Below are 25822 nucleotides of genomic sequence, written 5' to 3'. Positions count from 1 at the left end.
ATTGTTTCTGTAAAAGTAATTAAATCATATTTTTTAAAAAACCCATCATCCTACTTTGTAGGCACAAACCGGTTAATGTTACATTGGAAGTTTAGTGACTTGAAATTTAGTGACTTAAGTGTGCATTTTTAAAAATCTGTTACAACAGTTCAGATTTTTGCTATCATCTCAAAAACTCCATAGAGTGACAGTTCTAGAATATTTAAATTTATTTAAAGGCAGCCTTGCACTTATCAAACCACCTGAAATACATAATCTTTTGGTTTTTATTGGTAAAACTAGAAAATTTCTATAAATTTGGTAGAGAGATCTTAATCTCTAGTTGCCTCTTGCTTCAGTAGGGTTTCTGCTATCCTGTTTCTGTCTTCCAATAGCTCTTAATTTATTAAACATTGACTCATAACTAAAATATTTTACATTTATATGTTACTTCCATTCCAAAGTCCATTAAGTATTAAAGCACTGTAGGTTCAGGTGAATAAAGAATAAACTAAAGCCCGAGGTTAAAATCTTTCTTGAGACTGGTAAGCTGTTTTCAAGCATTCTTAAATTTGAAGAACATCTCAGAGTAAAAATATACCTAATTTTCTTGAGGTTTTCTTGAAAAGAGGAGTTTATAAACGATAGGAAGTATGTCTTCCCAGGTATATGGCCAAATACTTAAGAAGTCATAGTGGTAATGATGTCTGTTGAATGCTCACTATGTGCAATGCATTGAGCTAAGCATTTGGGAAGGTACTAGGAAAGAAGAGTCATATTCCATGCTCATAATCAGTCGATGGTATTTACTGAGCATTTACCAGGTGCAGAGCATTGTACGGGTGCAAGAAACAAACATTTATGGAGGAAAAAAGCATAAAAATATTTACAAATAGAATAATTGGAAAAACAGAATTGATTGTCCCACTGAATAAACATATTCACAAAAGTGCTGAAGATAAGTACATAAATGCTGGAGGTGGTTGTTGGGATGATGTGCTTTAGAGTGTTGGAAATTTAATTTTTAATGGTATTTGTAAAGCGCTCACTATGTGTCAAGCACTGTTTTAAGCACTGCGGTAGATACATGTTAATCCCACGTGGGGTTCACAGTCAAGTAGGAAGAGAATAGGTATTGAATCCCCATTTTACAGTTGAGGAAACTGAAGCACAAAGAAGTTAATAACTTGCCCAAAGTCACATAGCAAGTAAGTGGTAGAGCTGGGATTAGAACCCAGGCCCTCTGGCTCCCAGGCCCCTGCTGTATCCACTAGGCTACAGTATGGGGAGAAATGTGGTCTGTCGCATAAGGTCAGGGAAGGAGTTCTACGTCAGGGGAATGCTGACCAAGGGGACAGCGATGAAAGTAAGGTACAGTTAAGAGCTTTGCTCGAGAGAAACAAAGAAAATGAACTGGGAAGTAGCAGTAAATAAAGTAGATGTGTAAGATGGAGAGAGTTGGTAGAGATCCTTGAACTTGAAAATACTGTGGGTAGAACGATACTGGTAAAAATGACTCTGCAGATTCAATCCGCTAGACATTTATGAGAGAAATCCAATCAATCAGGCAGTGGTAATTATTGGTAAATGGTGAATTAATGAAAATTATTGAGCGCTTACTATGTTCGGAGCACTGTACTGAGCGCATAGGAGAGTACACTGTGACGGAATTAGCAGATACGTTCCCTGCCATCAAATCATTGTACTGTACTGTATTGTACAAGTGCTGTACTAAGTGATGAGATAAATATACTGGCAGTGATTCAGGCCAGCATCAATGGGCTATCAGTCTAAATTGGAGAGGTCAGACATAAAAGGGACATATAAAACAGGTTAAGTGACAGATTAAAAAAGACGGCAGTGATAATAGTTCTCTAATGCTCAGAAGGCAAAGTTTTTTTCTTCCTGAACCAGGTAAGGCCACAACTGCCCAGTGTTCTGACTACTGTGTTCTTTACTCTTGTGTGGGGAGATATTGTCTCCACTGAGGCATCGGAAGAGGAGGAGAATGGCGGTAGCCCTGGCCATCAAGCTTCTCTAGTGGCCTCAAGATGGTAAGGCTGCGAAAAACCAGGCTTCTATCCACCTTCCTGGGCCTTAATATATCTTTTTTAACAAGTTCCTAGTCCCTTCCCTGCTAAGCACTGAGGTTGATACAGAATCACCAGACTGGACCCAGTCCCTGACCCACACAGAGTTCCTGGTATGAGGGAGGGAGAACAGGTGTTTAATCCACAATTTATAGATGAGGAAATGAGACCTGGAGTTTAGGTGATTTGACCAAGGTCCCTCAACAGGCCAGAAGCACCGCTAAGAAGTAGAACACGGGCTTCGTAACTCCCATTCATTATGGTACTTCATTATGGTATTTTATCAAACGCTTACTATGTGCCAGGCACTTAACGCTTGGGTGGATACAAGCAAATTGGTTTGAATGCAGTCCCTGTCCTGCATAGAGCTCACAGTCTTCATCTCCATTTTACAGATGAGGTAACTGAGGCACAGAAAAGTGAAATGACTTGCCCAAGGTCACACAGCAGGCAAGTGGCGGAGCCAGGATTAGAACTGACTCCCAGGCCCGGGTTTTATCCACTACATCGCGCTGCTCCTCTCTGCTCTTCCCACTAGATCAGTGCCGCCTTCCAATCTCACCAATGGAAGCCACAGATCTGAAAAAAAGAGAGAGAAAATATGTCCTAGGTCAAGGATTCGCCAGATGGTTTGTGATTAGTCATTTCAAACCCCTGTCTTTACCCTCTCTTTGAATTTCATCTGTCAGACCTACATAAGGTATGCATTGTTTTGTACTCTTCATCATTCAGAATTAAAATAGTACTCCTTTTCAAACTTATTGTTTCCTGATGTTTTCTTTCTCATCTGTCCCTTACTTCTCTTTCCCCACTCCACTCCTGCAGCTTGGTTCTTAGTGATCAGTGATCCCAAGCACCATTTTAATCATCCCCTGGGAAGAGCACTTTCCCAAAACTGCTGAGCAACACTTTGAAAATCTATACTGTAGGCAAATTGGTCTCCTCGTAAGAAAAAAGAGGTCAATATTGACGCCAGGCTTCTTTTGAGGCAGCTCTCGTAAAAGGCTGAACCAATGGCAAGGCCCTGAAACATCGAGGCACATCAGTGGTGGCCCGGAAGTGGACCGATTTATTAATAATAATCAATATTATTAATAATAATTATGGTGTTTGTTATGCGCTTACTCTGTGCCAGTCACTGTACTAAGCACTGGGGTAGATACAAGCAAATCAGGCTGGACATTAGTCCCTGACCCACTGGGGCTCACGGTCTCAATCTCCATTTTACAGCTCAGGTAACTATGGCACAGAGAAGTGAAGTGACTTACCCAAGGTCACACAGCAGACAAGTGGTGGAGTCGGGATTAGAACTCATGACTTTATGACTCCAAGGCCCTTGCTCTATCCACTATACCCTGCCGCTTCTCTATTTACATATGGAGCATCCTGGTGAAAATGAAAGTGGGGAGGGAAGGGGGTAAGGAGGACCTCAGAGTCCTCTGAGCTTTGAGCAGTCACAGAGTTTAGAATATGTACAGGGCTTATAGTCAGAGTTGACTGCACATATTCTAAACATTGGAACTCCAAAGCCCAGGCATTTTGGCGTTGCTCCAGGAATTTCTTCCATGTGAAACTGAAAGGTTTGGAGTCCTTCCCTTTTTTATTTTTTTAAATGGCATTTTTTAAGCGCTGATCTTGTGCCAGGTACTATTCTAAGCGCTTGGTAGATACAGAGCTCCTCTAAAAACTCCAGTGTTGCCCATCCACCTCTATATCAATCAAAAACTCCTCACCATTGGCTTTAAAGCTATCTACCCTGTCCCCTCCTTCCTCACCTTTCTACTCTCCTACTACAACCCAGCCCGCACACTTCACTCCTCTAGTGCTAAATTCACTGTGCCTCGATCTTACCTGTCTTGCCGCCGACCCCTAGCTCACGTCCTACCTCTGGCATAGAATGCCCTCCCTCCTCAAATCTGACAGACAATTACTCTCCCCTTCTTCAAAGCCTTTTTGAAGGCACACCTCCTCCAAGTGGGCTTCCCAGATGAAGCCCCACTTTCCCTCATCTCCCACTCCTTCTTCGTTGCCCTGATTTGCTCCTTTTGCTCTTCCCCTCTCCCAGCCCCACAGCACTTATGTACATATTTGAAATCTTATTTTATTTATTTGTACTGATGTCTGTCTCCCTCCCTCTAGACTGTAAGCTCACTGTGGGCAGGGAATGTGACTGTTTATTGTTGTAATGTACTCTCCCAAGTGCTTAGTACAGTGTTCTGCACACAGTAAGTGCTCAATAAATATGATTCAATGCACGAAAGAATGAATGAATACAGGTTTTTTCAGGTTGGACACAGTCACTATCCCACACATGACTCACAGTCTTGCTCCCCATTTTACAGATGAGGAAGCTGAGATGGAGAAAAGTTAAGTGATTTGCCCAAGGTCACACAGCAGACAACTGGCAGAGCTGGAATTAGAACCCAGGTCGTCTGACTCCCAGGCCCCTCCTCTTTCCACTAGGCCATGCTGCTTCCCTTCAAAAGATTATGGTGGGCCCCAGGTTGTTGATGCTCAGAGAAGACTACCACCATTTCTCCCATTCTGTTGACACGACTTGTTTTATGTAGCAGTTATTGATGTAAGAAAGATGACTCATAAAATAATGGTTGTCGTTGAAGGAAAGCAATGGATTATGAAGGAGGAATGTTAGAGAAGCTAGAAGGCTCAAAAAAAGTTTGAAATAGATTCAAGGACGAAAGGTCCCTGATGGGTTAGCTTTTTTAAAGAAGGATGGTATTTGTTAAGTGCTTATTATATGCCAAGCACTGTACTAAGTGCTGGGGTAGTACAAGCTAATTAGGTTGAACTTAGTCCATGCCTTACATGGGGCTCATAGTCTTAATCCCCATTTTAGAGATGAGGTAACTTAGGTGAAGTGAAGTGACTTAACCCAAGGTCACACTGCAGACCAATGGCAGGTCCAGGATTAGAACCCAAGTCCTTCTGATTCTCAGGCCTGTGCTCGTCCAGAGCTGCTTCCTTAGCTGAAGGAAAGGCTCAGGATGTTGGGTGGGACCCTCCTTACCAAGGTGTGGAGAATCTCCCTACAATTCCTCTTTTCCTTCGAACAGTCTCTGTGGTCACTGCCTCTGGCAGAATCCTACAGACTGGCTGAAGCTACGGAGTGCAATCTCTAGAGATATTTACTCCTCTGGCAGCTTTGGTCATGAAGCCTCTACCCTTAAATCTCTGAACCGTTTCCTCACCTGCCATTTTCATTACCATTTCTGAAAGAGGCTCCTAATTCACTCAGTGGTATTTACTGAGGGTCTGTTGAGTACAAAGCACAGTTCAGGAAAATACGATACGAAAGTACATCCCAGCCCTAAAGTGCTTACAACTTTATCAGACAAAAATATGATTTACAAATCGTGGGAAAGAAGGAGGTCCTCACTAGTAATGGTGCAAACTGTAGTAGTAATTCTTTGGGAGCATCATCTCCCTCTTCTTGCTGAAACATGCTCGCTACCTGGCAGCTTTCCCCTATGATTGCTTCTCTCCCAGTTTGTTGAATGAGACATCTAGGAACAGATGTCTAATCACCATATTGAGCGCCACATGGCTAAGAGATCTTGCCTTTTCTGCAAAGCTTAGACCATAGAGATGACACTTTTGTCCCTCCTCTTCTCTCATTTCTCTCCCCTTCCTTCAAGTTCAAATTATGAATTTGGGAGTTCTAGTTTGGGTATGCATTTTTTAATGGTATTCGTTAAGTGCTTAATATGTGCCAGGCAGTGTATTACGCGCTGGGGTAGGTACAAGTTAATCAGGTTGAACACAGTCCTTGTCCCCACGTGGAGCTCACGGTCTTAATCCCCATTTTGCAGATGAGGTAACTGAGGTACAGAGCAGTGAAGTGACTTGCCCAAGGTCACAGAGAAGACAAGTAGCAGAGCCGGGATTAGAACCTAGCCGGGATTCTGACCTCCAGGCCCATGCTGCATCCAGCGGGCCACAGTGCTTCCCCTTTTTGATAACCCTTAGTCTTACTCCCACTGTTGTACAATATATGTCTCCCATCTCTCCTGTTGGATTGTAGACTCCTCTAGAATAAGGGGCCATGTTTTTTACTTGTGTAAAAAAGTGCATTCTCCCACATGCATAACAATGTTCTGTCCACACTTCTCTGTGAATACTATTGAACTGAGTTTTCTCTGACCTCTGCTTTCCACATCTAGCCTATTTCTAAACTCAGCCAATTATTACACCACATTCACTCCTTCTGACTCCAGGAAAAGCCAAAGCCCTGGTCAGCTGCTGGTTAGATTATTTCAGTCTTTTTCTCACTGGCTGCCTGTGCTCATCCCTTTCTATAGTCAAGCTTATGTGCAATCTTTAAAGGCACTTATTCCTCCACAGCTTTAGCCGCGAACCCCCTATCCTTAAATCCCTGAACTGCTTCTTCAAGTCAAAAGCTCCCTAGCTGATCCTTCATTAAGCTGATCCAAGCTACCTTAATATCACCCCTTTCCCATTCTTTTCCTAGTCTGTTCTACTGATGGCTTTGTTTATTTGTTTTCGGTGACTTGTGAAGCCCTTACTATGTGTCAGGCTCTGCCTTAACCACTCGGATACATCCTCCATCCTCAGTATTGACTACTCTGTAACTGAACGACAGTTCTCTTCTGAGTTTACTTTGTTTCTGATCATTTTGGTAATTTTTGTCTGTATTGGTAAACTTATTAGTTTGGGATTTTTGAAGCGAAAGAAGGACACTGGGGTGCACTCTAGGAAGACAGACGCGGAGTGGGCAATAAATCTGCTCCCTGCAGGAAGAAGTAAGAAGTCTTATTACAAATCCTACCCCAGTGCCAACCCACGGGGCACCGGTGATTGAGCTAATTCTGACATGGTGGGAGTCAATAAGATGTATCCACAGGAGGCTAGGTAGGGGTTGAGCTGATTCAGGATGTCCATTTTGGAAAGGTAATATGGGTGCAGGATGTAAACCCAAATGATCCCCAAGTGTTTAATACAGTGTTCTGCACACAAAAAGTATTCAATAAATACCATTAATTGATTGATTGATCTTGACCCTTTAACTTCATCCCAGTCCAAATTGTAATGCCCTAAAGCTTCTTGGAGTTTGGGACAGCTAAATTCCTTCGGTGGTCCCTAAAATGATGAAAAAAACCCTCTTTCTTCCTACTTGTCGTCATTCCCCTTTAGGGAGAAACCTCTGAAGGGAAAATGGGTGGTGTTAGCCTACCGTGTCTATGAATGTAACTTTCTAGTGCAGTTGAAAGTACAGTGTGTATTGTGAAAGAATGGCTTGGATTATGTGTAGTTCCTGAATTTAAAAGGGACATGTCCATGCATGTTGGTGGGGGGTAGTATCAGGACAATCTGAAGACAGTGAGTTTTTCTTCCTGTGTGATGATTGCTACTATCGTGGCCCCTTGTTTATTAACTAAAATATGTACCTGATGGAGTCAGCAGCAGAAGAAGGGAAACAGCGGGGCCTAGTGGAAAGAGCAGGGTCTGGGAGTCAGGACACTTGGGTTCTAATCCTGACTCCACCATTTGCCTATGTGACTCTGGGCAAGTCACTTTACTTCTCTGTGCCTCAGTTTTCCTCATCTGTCAAATGGGGGCTAAATACCAGTTCTCTCTCCCCTTAGATTGTCCACTCTAAGTGGTACAGGGTCTGTGTCCAATCTGCCTATATTGTACTTATTCCAGTACTTAGTCCAATGTTCGGCACATAGCACTGAACACTTAGTGCTTACCGTGCCGCAATTATTATGATTAGGGGATGAGAACAGAAGCGCTGGAAGGTGACATTTCAAAGGTCGGATGTAGGGATCGAAAGTTATTTGCCGCGGGTTTAGCGTTTTTAGCAGACAGGTACAGGTTCTACACAATGTTCATCATAAATTTTAAGCGTGGTGGTACAGATGCAAGGCGGCCAAAAGAGAGGGGGGCATATTTAGGGATTCAAAAAAACAGTGGGAAAGAGGATCTCTGAAATAAAGCTAGATGCCATTATAACATCCTTGGCAGAAAATGCATGGGGATCTGTGACTCTGCCCCATACCACGCCTCGTGTTCTCTTACCTTGATTATGAGAATGAATCATTTACAGCAAAATGATGAATCACATGAATTATGAAACCCAAGCGCTCAAAATCACAAGGCTGGAAGTGCTCTTGAGAGGTCACAATCCCTCTCAGATTCTGCCTTGGCCAATACAACCCCGCCCCTTAAAACCCTTAGGAGCTGCTGATTAAGTGTCCGATACTACAACTTGGAAACCTCCTTCAGCTCAATAAAGCCCAAAATATCAGTGATGATTGTACTGGAAACAAAACATTATCAGACAAGAAATAGAACTCCCCTCCCCACAGCCTCCCTCTAGCTTTTTGCTTCCTGTACTCGCCAAGCTGGGTACTTGATCTCTGGAGCTGGTATCTGATGAGGCAAAGCGGTCCAAAGAGAAGGGGAGAGGACATTCATCAGGAAGGGTTCTGAAGAGAGCAGATGAGACGACCAAAGCCGGCGCCGGCACAGGGATGCGGGGGACAGAATACTGGGCAACCTCTGGGGAAATGGGGTGTTGAAGGAGAGTGGTGGACAACCCCACATTCAAGGCGGTGCTGAAGGAGAGTGGGCAACCCCTCATTCGACCTCATAGTGGGGTTTCCCCCCTCAGAGGCATCACCACCAAACACACACCCACACGCACAGAGAGAACAACCCCACATTCAAGTGGGTGCTGAAGGAGAGTGGGCAACCCCTTATTCGACCTTAGAGTGGAGTTTCATCCCCCCTCAGAGATATCCCCACCAAACGCACACCCACACGCTCAGAGAGGACAAACCCACATTCAAGGAGGTGCTGAAGGAGAGTGGGCAACCCCTCATTCGACTTTGGAGTGGGGTTTCAGCCCCCCTCAGAGATGTCACCACCACACACCCACACAGAGAGGACAAACCCACATTCAAGGGGGTGCTGAAGGAGAGTGGGCAACCCCTCATTCGACTTTGGAGTGGGGTTTCAGCCCCCCTCAGAGATGTCACCACCAAACACACACCCACACGCACAGAGAAGACAAACCCCACATTCAAGGTGGTGCTGAAGGAGAGTGGGCAACCCCTCATTCGACTTTGGAGTGGGGTTTCAGCCCCCCTCAGAGATGTCACCACCACACACCCACACAGAGAGGACAAACCCACATTCAAGGAGGTGCTGAAGGAGAATGGGCAACCCCTCATTCGACTTTGGAGTGGGGTTTCAGCCCCACTCAGAGATGTCACCACCAAACACCCCCCCCCCCCCACACACACACACCATTCTGTGTGAGGGGACACGCTTCGACCCAAAGAAGAGTCGACTGGCAGGCAGATGGATGATCTGGGTGCTGCCCCCGGGGGAAAAAAAGACAAGTCCCTTCTGGCTTTTCCCAGTGTGTCCCTACCAGCTGGGACAACTCCCCACCCCCTCACCGTCGCACATATCCACACACCGCCCACCACCATCCACGGGGGAGCATCTCTCGGGCCGCACCCATCCCTACGCGAGCCTGGCCGGTCCCCCCGGGGAATTTTTGGAACTGGAGTGGCAGCATGGCACAGTGGATAGAGCCCAGACCTGGGAGTCAGCAGGTCATGGGTTCTAATCCCAGCTCCGCCACTGGTCTGCTGTGTGACCTTGGGCAAGTCACTTTACTTCTCTGGGCCTCATCTATATAATGGGGATCGAAACGGGGAGCCCCAAGCGGGACAGCGACTGCGTCCGACCCAGTTTTCTTGTAGCCACCCCAGCACTTAGTACAGTGCCTGGCTCCTAGCGCTTACGGAATACCATCGCCTATTAGAGAAGCAGCATGGCTCAGTGGAAAGAGCACGGGCTGGGGAGTCAGAGACCACGGGTTCAAATCCCGGCTCTGCCGCTTGTGGGCTGCATGACTTTGGGCAAGTCACTTCGCTTCTCTGTGCCTCTCATCTGTAAAATGGGGATTAAGACTGTGAGCCCCACGTGGGACAATCCGATTCCTCTGTGTCCACCCCAGCGTTTAGAACAGTGCTCTGCACCTAGCAAGCGCTTAACAAATACCAACATTTAAGTCACTTCACTTCTCTGGGCCTCAGTTCCCTCGTCTGTAAAACGAGCACGAAGACTGATCCCCTGGTATCCTCCCCAGCGCTTAGAACAGTGCTGCGCAGATAGTAAGCGCTCAGCAAACTCCATAATCATTAGCAGTAGTAGTAGTAAGCGCTTAAGAAACTTTTGCAACTGGAGTCGCAGCACAGTGGCTAGAGCACAGACCGAGGAGTTCTCCACTTACCCCTCGTGGAGTAAGTGACTTCCTCCGAAAGTGAGCGCTTAACAAATGCCATCCCCCCCCCCCCAAAAAGACAACAACTTTGGCCAGGGCTGCAGCAGCAGGAGCACAGCGGCCCAGCCCAGCAGCAGCCCAGGAGCAACAGCAGCCCAGCCCAGCAGCACAACAGCAGCTCAGCGGCGGCAGCAGCTCCTTCCTCCCTCCCTGCCTCCTCCCCCTCTCCCTCCCTCGGTCCCTCCCTCCTCCCCGTCCCTCTCCTTCCTTCCCTCCCCGGCGGCGGCGCAGAGCCGGCTTTAAAAGGCGACGACCCCACCCGCGGAGCTCCGCACTCTGCCCGGGCACAACCCCTCGGAGGAGCGGCCGAAGCCATGCGGCCGCAGCCTCCTCTGCTCGCTCGGCTGCCCGGAGCCGGAGGAGGAGAAGGAAAAGGAGGAGAAGGAGGAGAAGGAGGAGGAGAAGGAGGAGAAGGAGGAGGCCCCCGGGGATCCCCATCCCCATCCGGAGGCGGCCGGTCCTGGCTCGGCCGGCCGGTCCTGCGCCCCTGGGTTTGGCTCCTGATGCTGGCACTGCCCACCGCCTGCCGGGCACTGCCCACCCGTGCCCTCTACACCAACCACTGGGCCGTGCAGGTCATCGGGGGCCCCCCCGAAGCCGACCGGCTGGCCGCCGCTCACGGCTACATCAACTTGGGCCAGGTAGGTCCCCTCCCCGATCCTCCTCCTCCTCCTCCTCCCCATAATGGCATTTCTTTAACACTAATAATAATGTGGGGATTTGTTAAGCGCTTGCTAGGGGCAGAGCGCTGTTCTAAAGCGCTGGGGGAGATGCAGGGTCATCGGGTTGTCCCAGGTGAGGCGCACAGTCAATCCCCCTTTTCCAGATGGGGGAACTGAGGCCCAGAGAAGCGAAGTGACTTGCCCACAGTCACACAGCTGCCAAGCGGCAGAGCCGGGATTCCAACCCATGAACTCTGACTCCCAAGCCCGGGCTCTCCTCCTCCTCCCCATAGTGGCATTTCTTTAACTCTAATAATAATGTGGGGATTTGTTAAGCGCTTACTAGGGGCAGAGCGCTGTTCTAAGCGCTGGGGGAGATGCAGGGTCATCGGGTTGTCCCAGGTGAGGCTCACAGTCAATCCCCCTTTTCCAGATGGGGGAACTGAGGCACAGAGAAGCGAAGTGGCTTGCCCACAGTCACACAGCTGCCAAGTGGCAGAGTCGGGATTCGAACTCATGACCTCTGACTCCCAAGCCCGGGCTCTTTCCACTAAGCCACGCTGCTTCTCTAAAGGGGGGGGGGGGGTGGTCTCTTCCCATATCGGGTGTCGAACCCGGGCCTTCCGGGTGAAAACCAGGAATCCTAACCGCTAGACCCCCAGCTCACACTCTCCCTCCCCCTTTTCCAGACGAGGCCCGGAGGAGTGAAGTGACTTGCCCCCCAGCTGGCAAGCGGCCGAAGCGGGATTGGAACCCAAGACCTCGGACCGCCCGGGCTCTTGCCACCGAGCCCCGCTGCTTCTCCCTCCTGCCGTCGTCATCATCAGAGAGAAGCAGCGGGGCTCAGTGGCAAGAGCCCGGGCGGGGGGGTCCGAGGTCGTGGGTTCCAATCCCGGCCGTGTGACTGTGGGCAAGTCACTTGGCTTCTCTGGGCCTCAGTGACCTCGTCTGGAAAAGGGGGATGAAGACTGGGAGCCTCACGTGGGACCACCTGATGACCCTGGATCTCCCCCAGCCCTTAGAACAGTGCTCGGCACCTAGTGAGCGCTTAACAAATACCAACGTTATTAAGCCCTGACTAGGTGCCGGACGCTCACTAGGTGCAGAGCACTGGACTAAGCGCTCGGCAACAGATAAGAGACCCTCCCTGCCCAATTATTCACAGTCTAAATAATAATAATGTTGGTGGTATTTGTTATGCGCTTACTAGGTGCCGAGCACTCTTCTAAGCGCTGGGATAGATACAGGGTAATAATAATGTTGATGGCATTTATTAAGCGCTTACTATGTACAGAGCACTGTTCTAAGCGCTGGGGAGGATAGTGGGTGATCAGGTTGTCCCACCTGGGCTCACGGTCTTGATCCCCCTTTTACAGAAGGGGTAACTGAGGCACAGAGAAGTTAAGCGGTAATCAGGTTGTCCCACGTGAGGCTCACCGAGAAGTGAAGTGACTTGCCCACAGTCACCCAGGTGACAGGTGGAGGAGCCGGGATTCGAACCCATGACCTCTGACTCCTAAACCCGCGCTCTTTCCACTGAGCCACGCTGTTCTAAGCGCCGGGGAGGATACAGGGTGATGAGGTTGTCCCACGTGGGGCTCACAGTCTCCATCCCCCTTTTCCAGATGAGGGAACTGAGGCCCAGAGGACTTGCCCCAAGTCACCCAGCTGGCAAGCGGCTGAGGCTGGATTTGAACCCATGACCTCGGACTCCCCGGCCCGGGCTCTTTCCACTGAGCCACGCCGCTTCTCTATGATGATGGTGATGGCAGCAGCGAGAAACAACGTGGCTCAGTGGACAGAGCCCGGGCGGGGGAGTCCGAGGTCATGGGTTCAAATCCAGCCTCAGCCGCTTGCCAGCTGGGTGACTTGGGGCAAGTCGCTTCATCCCTCTGGGCCTCAGTCACCTCATCTGTAAAATAGGCATGAAGACCGTGAGCCCCACGTGGGGCAACCTGATCACCTTGTATCCTCTCCAGCGCTTAGAACAGGGCTTTGCACCTAGTAAAGCACTGTTCTAAGCGCTGGGGAGGATACAGGTTGATCAGCTTGTCCCACATGGGCTCACGGTCTTAACCCCCATTTTACAGATGAGGGAACTGAGGCAGGGGGAAGTGAATTGATGATGCCATTTCTTCAGCGCTTACTATGTGCCAAGCGCTGGGTAGCTACGAAGTAATGACGTTGCCCCACGTGGGGCTCACGGCCTTAACCCCCGTTTTACAGATGAGGGAACTGAGGCACGGGGAAGTTAAGGATGGGTATTTGTTAAGCGCTTACTATGTGCCAAGCGTTGGGGTGGCTACAAGGTAATGAGGTGGTCCCACGTGGGGCTCACGGTCTTAACCCCCGTTTTACAGATGAGGGAACTGAGGCACAGGTAAGTTAATTAATAGTTAATTAATGATGGAATTTGTTAAGTGCTTACTATAATAATAATGACGATGATGGTGTTTGTTAAGCGCTTACTATGTGTCAGGGGCTGTTTTAATAATAATAAAAATGCTGGTATTCGTTAAGAGCTTACTATGTGCCGAGCACTGTTCTAAGCGCTGGGGGAGATACAAGGGAATCAGGTTGGCCCACGTGGGGCTCACGGTCTTAACCCCCATTTTACAGATGAGGGGACTGAGGCACAGGGAAGTTAATTCATAGTTAATTGATGATGGTATTTGTTAAGCGCTTACTATAATAATGATGATGATGATGGTGTCTGTTAAGTGCTTACTATGTGTCAAGGGCTGTTTTAATAATAATAATAATAATGGTGGCATTTGTTAAGCGTTTACTATGTGCCAAGCACTATTCTAAGCGCTGGAGCAGATGCAAGGAATCAGGTTGACTCACGTGGGGCTCACAGTCTTAATCCCCATTTTACAGATGAGGTAGCTGAGGCCCAGAGAAGTGAAGCGGCTTGCCCAAGGTCATAGAGCAGACAGGTGGAGGAGTCGGGATTAGAACCCACGTCCTTTGACTCCCAAGCCCGGGATCTGGCCACTAAGCCACCCTGCTTCTGTCTTCTTGCGCGCAGGGGGCTTTGAGGGGCTCCTCCCTCCCCCCTCGGCTGAAACTGTACTGGACACCTCCCCCCACACCCCGACCCCCCCCCCCCATCTCCCCATCCCACTACCCCATCCTCCGGCATAGCGACCCCCCGCCTGACCCATTCATTCATTCGATCCTATGTACTGAACGCTGACTGTGTGCGGAGCACTGTACTAAGCGCTTGGGACAGTCCAATACAGCATTCGAGAGGGACAATCCCTGCCCACCACGACCTCACAGTTGGAGGGGAGGCCAAAGGGACGCAACTCCAGCTCCCTCCCTCTCTTCGTGGGCAGGGCACCGTGTCTTCCCACTCTGCTACATCGTACACTCCCGAGCGCTTAGTACAGTGCTCCTCGCACCGGTCAGCGCTCCCTGAGTGGGATCGGTGGATCGATGGAGTCCCGGCGGTGGGTGGGTGGGTTGTCTTTGGCAGGAGGGCGGGGAAAGAGGAGATTCCCGCCGGTTGGGAAGCAGATTTCCAAATCCCCAGAGCAGATCCGGAGGGCTTCTTCCTCCTGAAGCTGTCAAAGAAATATCCGACGGAAATGGTGGGAGGAGGAGAGGAGGGTGCAGGGGTCGAAGGGGCTCCCTGCCCTCTCCTACAACGCGGTTGGAGGCCCCGAGGCAGGAGGAGCCCTGGGGCGCGCCCAGATCTGCCCCACTGCCCCTGATGACTTGATCTAGGGCAGAAAAGTTACATGCTTGGGCTGACCCAAGCACCTGGTCCCGGGATTGGGAACCGGGACAGGAGTGGAGGGTACCAGGAGGCTTCCTTTCGGGATTCATAAGAAAAGATGGTATTTGTTCGGCGCTTACTATGTGCCAAGCGCTGTTCTAGGCCCTGGGATGGATACGGGGGAATCAGGTTGCCCCACGTGGAGCTCACGGTCTTAATCCCCATTTTACAGATGAGGAACTGAGGCACAGAGAAGTTAAGATGTTGGTATTCGTTAAGCGCTTACTACGTGCCAAGCGCTGTTCTGAGCGCTGGGCTAGATACGAGATAATCAGGTTGCCCCACGTGGGGCTTCCCATTTTGCAGATGAGGAACTGAGGCACAGAGAAGTTAAGATGTTGGTATTTGTTAAGCGCTTACTACGTGCCAAGCGCTGTTCTAAGCGCTGGGATAGATACAAGATAATCAGGTTGCCCCATGTGGGGCTTACGGTCTTAATCCCCATTTTAAAGATGAGGAACTGAGGCACAGAGAAATGAAGCTACTTGCCCAAAGTCACCAGCTGACAAGTGGCAGCGTCGAGATTAGAATCCATGACCCCTGAATCCCAAGCCCGTGCTCTTCCCACTGAGCCACACTGCTTCTCATAATAATAATAATAATAATGGTATATCTTAAGCGATTGCTTTGTGCCAAGAACTGTTCTAAACCCTGGGCTAGGTACAAGGTAATCAGGTTGTTCCACATGGGACTCTCAATCTCAATCCTATTTTACAGATGAGATAATTGAGGCACAGAGAAGTTAAGCGACTTGCCCAAGGTCACAGAGCTGACAAGTCGTGGAGCCGGGATTAGAACCCACATCCTCTGACTCCCAAGCCCAGGCTCTTTCCACTAAGCCACGCTGCTTCTCAATGTCTGCAAGGGCAGTCTCGGGGCTCAAACTAATGTGGGACAGGGACTGTGTCCTAATAATAATAATAATTATGGTAATTTGTTAAGCGCTTACTCTGTGTCAAGCACTGGAGTAGATACCAGGTAATTGTGGGACAACCTGATTACCTAACTCATTTGGCTAACAGTCCAAATCCCCATTTTACAGATGAGGTAACTGAGGCACAGAGACGTTAAGTGACTTGCCCAAGGTCTCACAGCAGACAAGTGCAGAGCCTGGATTAATAATCATAATAATAATGTTGGTATTTGTTAAGCGCTTACTATGTGCCGAGCACTGTTCTAAGCGCTGGGGTAGACATAGGGGAATCAGGTTGTCCCACGTGGGGCTCACAGTCTTAATCCCCATTTTTACAGATGAGGGAACTGAGGCACAGAGAAGTTAAGTGACTTGCCCACAGTCACACAGCTGACAAGTTAATGTTAATGTTGGTATTTGTTAAGCGCTTACTATGTGCCGAGCACTGTTCTAAGCGCTGGGGTAGACATAAGGGAATTAGGTTGTCCCACGTGGGCTCACAGTCTTAATCCCCATTTTACAGATGAGGGAACTGAGGCACCGAGAAGTTAAGTGACTTGCCCACAGTCACACAGCCGACAAGTGGCAGAGCTGGGATTCGAACTCATGAGCCCTGACTCCAAAGCCCGTGCTCTTTCCACTGCGCCACGCTGCTTTTCTAGAAACCATGTCCTCTGACTCCCAAGCCTGTGTGTGCTCTTGCCACTAGACCTTGCTGCTTCTCAGTCCTAAACTGTGACTTCACTGTGGGCAGGGAATGTCTCTCTTGCCGTCTTGTACTTTCCCAAGCGCTTGGTACGGTGCTCTGCACACAGTAAGCGCTCAATAAATACGATTAAATGAGTGAATGAAGTGTTCCGCCCGATCTGCTCGTATCCACCCCGTAAACGCTCAAAAAATACGATTGAATGAGTGAATGAATGAAGTGTCCTGCCCTATCTGCTCGTATCCACCCCAGCGCTTAGTAATAATAATAATTATGGTATTTATTAAGCGCTTAATATGTGCCAGGCACTGTACTAAACACTGAGGTGGCAAAGAGCTCTTTTCTGAGAAGCAGCATGGCTCAGTAGAAAAAGCATGGGCTTGCGAGTCAGAGGTCATGGGTTCGAATCCCAGCTCTGCCACTTGTCAGCTGTGTGACGGTGGGCAAGTCACTTAACTTCTCGGTGCCTCAGTTACCTAATCTGTAAAATGGGGATTAAAACTGTGAGCCCCACATGGGACAACCTCTTCACCTCATATCCTCCAGCGCTTAGAACGGTGCTTTGCAAATAGTAAGCGCTTAACAAATGCCACCATTTATTTTTATTTATTTACAAGTAAATCGGGTTGGACACAGTCCCTGTCCCTGGTGGGGCTCACAGTCTCAATCCCCATTTTACAGGTGAGGAAACTGAGGCCCAGAGAAGTGAAGTGACTTGCTCAAGGTCACACAGCAGACAGATGGTGGAATCGGGATTAGAACTCATGACCTGCTGACTCCCAGGACCGAGCTCTATCCACTACGCCATGCTGCTTCCCCTATTACACTAGTACAGTGTCTGGCACATAGTAAACACTTAACAAATACCACAATTATTCTTATTAACCTTTCCCCCTCTCCCCCCACTGCCTTGGATTCTTTCCCCTCTTTCTCATTCATTCAATAGTATTTATTGAGCGCTTACTATGTGCAGAGCACTGTACTAAGCACATGGAATGTACAAATCAGTAACAGATAGAGACAGTTCCTGCCCTTTGACAGGCTTACCGTCTAATCGGGGGAGACAGACAGACAAAAACAATAGCAATAAATAGAATCAAAAATAATAGAATAGAATAGAATAATAATAATAATGTTGGTATTTGTTAAGCGCTTACTCTGTGCAGAGCACTGTTCTAAGCACTGGGGTAGACACAGGGGAATCAGGTTGTCCCAGGTGGAGCTCATAGTCTTAATCCCCATTTTACAGATGAGGGAACTGAGGCACAGAGAAGTGAAGTGACTTGGCCAGAGTCACAAAGCTGACAAGTGGCAGAGCCGGGATTCGAACCCATGACCTCTGACTCCAAAGCCCGGGCTCTTTCCACTGAGCCACAAAAGAATCCCCCCCCTTAGGTGCTCTGGCTGCTACCCCCAAGCCCGTGCTACAGTCATGACCCTCTGCCCATTTTGCCTCTGTTCAATTCATTCAATCGTATTTATTAGGCTCTGGCTGTGCAGAGCACTGTACTAAGCACTTGGGAAAGTACGACGCAGCAATAAACAGACACGTTCCCTGCCCACCATGAGCTCGCCAGCTGCGCAGCCCCAGCTGACCCTCCCACGGGTGCTCAGTGGGCAGTGGAAGAGGAGAAAGTGGAGTGGTTGGAGGCCCCCGGGGCTCCCATCCAAAAGGCCGGGCTGGCCCGCGAGGCCCTGGTCCGGGGATCTGGGCTAGCTGGGCTTCCAGTGCAGGATTGTCACCCCTTCAGCGAGTCACTTGCCACCGTCAGCCCATTCCAAGCCAACCAAGACTCCTCCTTCCTCCAGTCACATTATAAAAGTAGCCAAGGAGCCACTATTTTTCGCCTTTTTCCCCCCTCAAAACCACAAGTGTTGAAAGGGAAATGTCTCCAGGCGAAACCCCTCTCCCTCCCCTTGGTTATTTTTTTTGGTGGTACTTATTATTAATAGGAATAATAATAATAATGATTACGATGGTATTTGTTAAACACTTACTATGTGCCAAGTACTGTTCTAAGCACTGGAGTAGATACAAAGTAATCAAGTGCTTACTAATGCCAAGCATTGTACCAAGCGCTGGGGTAAAGCGGGGCAGGTGTCTGTTTATTGTTATATTGTACTCTCCCAAGGACTAAGTCCAGTGCTCTGCACATAGTAAGCACACCATTAATATGAATGAGTGAATGAATGAAAGATAAAAGTTTGGAAACAGTCCATCCCACATGGGAATCCCAATCTTCATCCCCATTTTACAGACGAGGGAACCAATTTGAGAGGAAAAGGGAGGAGAGACGCAGGTCGGGGTCCTGCTTGAGGACCTGGAAGTGGGAATGGGATAGGAGGGAGGGCGAGGATGCACTGGGCCCGTGTCCTCCACTGAAGGAAGGATAGAGCAGCATCATTCATTCATTCAATAGTATTTATTGAGCGCTTACTGTGGGCAGAGCACTGTACGAAGTGCTTGGAATGTACAGTTCAGCAACAGATGGAGACAATCCTTGCCCGATGACGGGCTCACAGTCTAAATGGGGGAGACAGACAGCAAAGCAGAACAGAACAAAACAAAAACAAGACAACATCATCAAGATAAATAGAATCAAGGAGATATACACCTCATTAACAAAATAAATAGGGTAATAAATAATATATACAAATGAGGACAGTGCTGAGGGGAAAGGGGAAGAGCAGAGGGTGGGGGGTGGGGGTGGGCAGGGGAGGGGGAACAGAGAGTTGGGATGGGGGGCTCGGTCTGGGAGCATCACACGCAAAGATGCGGTACCCAGATCTGTGCAAACTCCAAACGCAATGCATTGATTCCCAGTTACCGATAAACTCTTGTCATTGATATCTTGGCACCCTGCAGAGTTAAATTTAGGTTACCTGTGCCAGAACCTAGAAGAGTGCAGTGCTGTTTAATTAATCTACATGGGATTTTCTTCCCAGAGTAAATCTTATATTAGTTCCATTAATGTGCAGCCTGTGGTCTTTCCATCATTTGAACTATGGGGGTGGGAGGGTATCAAACTTTGGACATGACTGGTCAGGGTTTATCTGAAAGAGTTGTAATCGACTCATATTTTGGGGTCTCCGCAAGCGATCCTGGGACCTGAGGTTTTACTTTTGTAGTAGGGTCGATTTGCCCCCTCTCAGTAGTTCTTAAATCTCATTCTCTAATTCTCCGGATGGGAGAAGGTGTTCTTTTGGGTCTCATCCTGGCTTTATTGCTTTTCTTCTTTGCTCACAACCTGCCACCTTTGTGTGTTCACAGTTCACCGCTTTTGGGTCCAAGTGGCCCTGCAGCGTGTCTTACTCCTAAAACTCTTTCTTGAAGTGCACTATAAATTATAACAAAACTTTGTGGCTTCTTGATTTAAACGTGCAAACTGGGGTGCTTCTATAATTAAATGCGTAAATGCATGGGGATTCCAAAAGAAATCTGCACACACCTTTTTCAACTAAAAAAACGCTGCTCTTTTCTACTGTATCTGGGAAATGCCCCCCCCCCCCATTAATCAACCAGTTGTATTTATTGAGCACTTACTGTGTGCAGAGCACTGAGCAGAGCACCTAGGACATTACACCATGACAGAGTTGGTAAATATGGTCCCTGCCCATAGTGAGCATGCAGTCTAGAGGGGAAGACAGACATTATTATAAATAAAATTTACGGCTCTGTGTCTAAGTGCTGGGGGCTGAGGGAAGGTTGAATAAAGGGTGCAAACCAAACACAGAAGGAAATGGAAGAAGAAGAATTAAGGGCTTGGTCAGGGAAGGCTTCTTGGCGGAGATGTACGTACGGCTTTGAAGGTGGGGAAAGTGATCCTCTGTCAGGTATGAAGAGGGAGGACGTCCCAGGCCAGAGGCAGGACGTGGGAGAGAGGTCGGCGGCAGCGAGATAGACGAGATCAAGGTACAGTGAGTAGATTGGCATTAGAAGAGCAGAGTGTGTGGGCTGGGTTGTAGTAGGAACCCGATGATCCTAAACAACGAGCTTTGCCTGAGGCCCTCCCAGCAATTCACCCCGTATCAATCAGAGGAATTAATTGAACCCTTTCTGTGTACCGAGCACTGTACTAAGCGCTTGAGAAAGTGCAATACAACAGAGTTGATAGACACGATCCTTGCCTATGAGAAGGTTACAGTCTACAGGGGGAGACAGACATCACAACGAATTACCTATAGGGATCGGGAGGAGAAGACATTTAAGGAGGCACAGAGAAGTGAAGTGTGTTTCTCAAGGTCACCCAGTGCAGTTATTATGCAAATTGATATGGAGATATTACCCACATATCAAAGTCTTATTTATGACAGCAGGGTGGTATGTGATGACATTATGCTACACCATCGGTGATGAAGGCGTCGAGAAATTCTTTTGAGTGACCTTTGTCTCTTCATAATTATTCAATGATGCTTTAAAAATAAAGTAGGGAAACACATTAGTGTGGCCTTTTGGAAAGAGCATCAGACTATAGCAGTCAGGAGCCCCACGTTCTAAACCCAGCTCTGCCCCATCCAGAATTTAGAACGGTGCTTCGCACATAGTAAGTGTTTAACAAATGCCATCAACATTCATCCATTCATTCAATAATATTTATTGAGCGCTTACTATGTGCAGAGCACTGTACTAAGCGCTTGGAATGTACAAATTGGTAACAGATAGAGACAGTCCCTGCCCTTTGACAGGCTTACAGTCTAACTGGGGGAGATGGACAGACAAGAACAATAGCAATAAATAGAATCAAGGGGATCATCACTTCCCTGCTGTGTGTTCTTAAGCAAGTCACTTTACCCTTTTGTGTGCCAATTCTCCTATCCATAAAATGGGGAGAAGATACCTGCTCTCCCTACTTCTTAAATTAAGAGCCCCTTGTGGGACAGAAACTGCTTCCTATCTGATTATTTTATATACCCCCAATGACTTAGCACATTATTTAACACCTAGTAAATGCTAATAAATATTATGATGATGATGATGATGATGCATGGCCTAGTGGTAGAGCACAGGCCTGGGGGTCAGAAGGACTTGGGTTCTAATTTTGGCTCTGCCACTTGTGTGCTGTGTGACCTGGGGCAAGTCACTTAACTGCTCTGTGCCTCAGTTTCCTCATCGGTTGGTGAGTATTAATGATTCGATTCTCCCTCAAGCTGCCTGTGGATATTGTTACTATACATTTTGCAAATCAGAAAACCGAGGCCCAAGAAGAGTAAGTGACTTGTTATAAGTCAGATAAGAATAAGTCAGCAAAGACTCAAAGCTGGGTTGAGTTTTTAATGCAGTGCTCTGTTCACTCCCTCGCTAATGTAACTTTTTCAGACTTGTTGGGGGCAGACAGAGCCTCGTCAGTCCAGAAGCTCTTATATCCTGAGTGTTTTATGGGCAACACAGTAAAACAAGAAGCACAATTAAAAACTGGAAATCAATTTCCAGCATGGCACATTGCTATCAAGAAAGGAACCACTCTCTTTGAGCAAAAACTCTGAATGGAATGAGAGAAAGGAAGCAAGAGAAAACAGTGCCAGGCGCCACAAACATTAAACATAACCACACAACAGGGATGGTCTTTTTGTGTGCAAAATGTGGCTGGGTCTGTGAGTCCCGCACTGGCCTTTTCAGCCACACACATACTCACTGGCGAAATTCACCGCCAGTGGCATCTTCAGAAACAAAGGACAACTGTGCATGGGTTTGAAAATGCATTTTTTCCCTATTTCATATGCGAAATAAAGATCAAATATACATTGTCCTTAATAGCTGAGCATGGTCTCAAATTTTTAAGTGATCAGAATAAATTTGTCAATTTTTTAAGATATTTACTCAGCTTGGACCTTTTCTGTAGCAGATTTTATTAGCTCTTACACAAATCAGTTGTGTAATACCAAATGGTGGAACAGCTCATTTTTCCTCCAGCAAAACCTTTTTAAAAGAAAAGAAATGAGAAATGAGAACTGAGCTTCCTATTTACTTTGAAGCCAGGGTGACTGCTCTAAGTATTAGTAATGGGAGTTATTAAAATATCCCCCAGTGCCCTCTCACTAGTGGCATGGCACTCCTCTAGATAAATGAAATTATTTCCTTTGATCTTCTACGACATAATGTCAACTCTAAAAATCTGCATGTGAAGATCCTGAAAATATGGCCTCCTTTGCTGCAGGATCAGCTAATTATATTTACCTTTAAGGATATACTTAAGCTTGATACTTTTTTCTTCATTCTCCCTGTAGCCTTCAGTGTGGAGCTAATTTGTTGGTTCTGAGGTGCCCCCACATCTCCCCCCGAAAAAAAAAAAAAGGAGGCAGTCAGACTACCAGGTTCCTGAAACATCTTCCTGTCCTAAGTGACTGTGAGCTTGTCTTAAATAGTTTTATTTATAACTGCCGATTGACCCCGGCATTGAGTTTCAGGTGGTCCTATGCAAGTTTTATGACCATGAAATATTATGCCACAGACTGCTTGTGGATGGAAGAAGAAAACTACAGCCTTAGCTCGGGAAAAAATGAAAATGCTCTTTAAAAAGTTTTCCGGAGAAGACTCTGTGGGACAGAGAACAGGAGAACTCGCCACTATCCCTCCTGCTTCTTTGGAAAATGAAAACAATGCATTTTAACTCTAGGGGGAATGGAGATTTATTCAAGAGCCATGATCCACTGTGATTTGGTTCTGTATGATAGTTTTGTTCTTAATTCTCTGTCTCATTTCTGCATTAGAATTTTGAATATTTGCTATTGTCTTAATGTGATGTTCATCCCCTTGAGGCTACTTATTGCTATTGTTCTTATCTGTCTGTCTCCCCCGATTAGACTGTAAGCCCCTCATAGGGCAGGGACTGTCTCTATGTGTTACCGATTTGTTCATTCCAAGCACTTAGTACAGTGCTCTGCACATAGTAAGTGCTCAATAAATACTATTGAATGAACAGACATACCAGATGACAATTGTTTTGCCATCATTATAGCTCGGGAGTGTGATTTTGCTCATCAAAGACTCTTTCAACTTCTCAAAACAGTATTAGTCAAATTTCTCGATGTCCCTACTGCCCTCCTCCTTGAAAATGTTGAGGACCGAGTAACATGCACAAGGTCCTTAATCCAGTTTCACTAAGTAATGGTAATGAATAGCTCCTTCAGATGCCTAGCAGTTAACACTTCATAGGATGAAATTGGCAGACACGTGTTTCCATGGTAACTGGGCCATCAAAACCCTTAGTGTAGTGATGATGGCACCGCAAGGAAGAAACACTTTCACATTGTTTTTCACTTAGTCATTGCAGACATAAACAAGCTGAGCCAGGCGGGTACAACCAGAGACTCTGACTTAGCTTCACTTACCTTACTTCACATAGAACTAACTGTTCTTTGTATTTGTCCAAAAAAAAAAAAGTGGTGGTTGGGATGTGGGAAGGGACAATCAATTTTACTTTCTGGCAGGTTGGACTGCTATCTGAACTGTGGCCCTAGTCTTTCATCGTTTGATACCTGAGGCCAACTTGGTCTTCACTACTTGAGTAAACCTGCACTTTCTATGGAAACTCACCAGCATAGAAATTGAGCATTCTAAGATCTTTCAAAGACTGAGTTGTCCTTAGGTATGAAAAGCACCAGCGAGTTCTGGAAGATTTTGATATTTCCAAACTAGATGATTCTCTTCCCCCACAACTCAACCTTGTAAATAGCCCACTAAACCAAAGAGATGTAACAACCGATGATGCAAAAGTAGAAATTTCCTTTAGGGTTGTGAAATGACATGAAAGTATCTTTCTAGAGAGGCCTATGAGGTTGAGAATCCTGGGGACCAAAGAAACCTGGGACTCTAATCATATTCCTTCCCAGGAAACTTTGAAGTCTTGAGATGTGTGATCATATCACCTTTGTTTCTTTGTGACTCTATTACTTAAGGTCAGCGAATTTACCAAGAAGTCTCCAGTCTACTGACTAATGCTGAGTCTCTGTTAGCTCTCTCTAACTAAACCTGTGTCTACTTAATGTTGAGTTTGGGAAGGAGTGGAATTGTGCAAGTCCAAAAAAAATTGCCAACTTTCTTCTAAGAAAATCAAAGTTATTCTATAATTCTGCCCTTCCCCAGGAAATACCCAGAGAGTAAAAGGAACGAAATCCAGATTCTTACTACTTACTGATTGATCAATCAATCAATGGTATTTATTGAGCACATACAATGTGCAGAGCAGTGTACTGGAAGAGTACAATATAGCAGGGTTAGCAGACATGACCCCTGCCCATAACGAGCTTGCAGTTTGTGTTCTTGGGGACATCACTGTTCTCTGCCCCACCCTCTGGGGTGCCAGGAAGCCAAGAAGCCAGGTTGAGAGTCATTTGATATTTTTTGATTTAGTAGTTTATACCTTTAACACTTTGTAGATTTATTTTTTCCTACTATGTACTCATTGGGGTGGGTAGATTTGTATGTGCACTAGAAGCAACTATCTTGATTCATGCCACTTTGTCTTGGTCTGAATGTACAGAGGCATGTTTACCCTAGAACCAATTTAAAAAAGGAAAACAGCCAACATTCAATTGTTCCAACCACGTGTCTTGTTTGTTAACTGTTCCTTGTTTTCATTTTCTTTGTAGTTGTTCCTTAACCCAGTGCTTTGTATGCTTCTGCAGTTGAAACCTCATTTCAAAAAATGCAAAACAAGCTTTATTGCTGCCCAAATAAGTGTCTATGGCCAAGCCCACTAACCATCTTCTTATGCATGAGTTTTAATTTGTCTGTTGCAGAAATATGAAGCTGTTAGCTAAGAATAGTAAACTAGGCTTGCTTTAGAGGACCAGATGTTTACTTGGACCTCCGCTTTGCCAATTCACAACTACTACAGCCTATCATTTTAGCCTGAGATGAAAGGTCCAGTTATGGGGATTATTGGTTTCTCTCCTCATGGAGCTTATAACTTTGGACCAAATAGAAACTTCCTTAGAAAAATATGTATTTGTGGTAGGAGACTTCACTGGTTTCTGGTTCCTTTGGTTTGCTTTTTCGAGGAATGTGTTTTCCCAGTTGCCTCATAGAGCATCACATTTGGAACATTATTAATAAAATCAGCTTGTCCACCCTGATTTTTTTTTAAGCCAAGCAAAAATCTATACTCTATTATTTGCGTAAATATATATAGCTGGCTTTCATTTTCAAAAATGACACTTTTGATCCTATCATGCATAAGGGTATGGTTGAGATCCCTATCAATCAATCAGTGGTATTTATTAAGCACTTACTATGTACAGAGCACTATACTAAGCACCTTGCGAGAATACAATACAGCTTGCAAGAATACAAACAATACAATACAACTGAGCTAGCAGACAGGTCTCTATCCACAATGAGCTAAGTC

The 25822-nt window shown here is 46.8% G+C and overlaps 1 protein-coding gene across 3 annotated transcripts in view; it reads left to right on the top strand.

The window, feature by feature from the left end:
• Positions 1 to 10660: 10660 nt before the first annotated feature.
• PCSK6 (proprotein convertase subtilisin/kexin type 6) overlaps positions 10661 to 25822 on the top strand; it is a 164843-nt gene continuing 149681 nt past the window's right edge. For all 3 annotated transcript variants that reach the window (XM_029066106.2, XM_029066105.2, XM_029066107.2), the window contains exon 1: positions 10661 to 11051. In XM_029066106.2, the coding sequence (XP_028921939.1) occupies positions 10725 to 11051 (327 nt within the window). In that variant the 5' untranslated portion in view covers positions 10661 to 10724. The remainder of the gene's footprint in view (positions 11052 to 25822) is intronic.

Source organism: Ornithorhynchus anatinus, chromosome 5, assembly GCF_004115215.2.
Source record: "Ornithorhynchus anatinus isolate Pmale09 chromosome 5, mOrnAna1.pri.v4, whole genome shotgun sequence".
NCBI classification, from domain to species: Eukaryota; Metazoa; Chordata; class Mammalia; order Monotremata; family Ornithorhynchidae; genus Ornithorhynchus; species Ornithorhynchus anatinus.
This window is presented reverse-complemented; position numbering and strand designations above follow the sequence as displayed.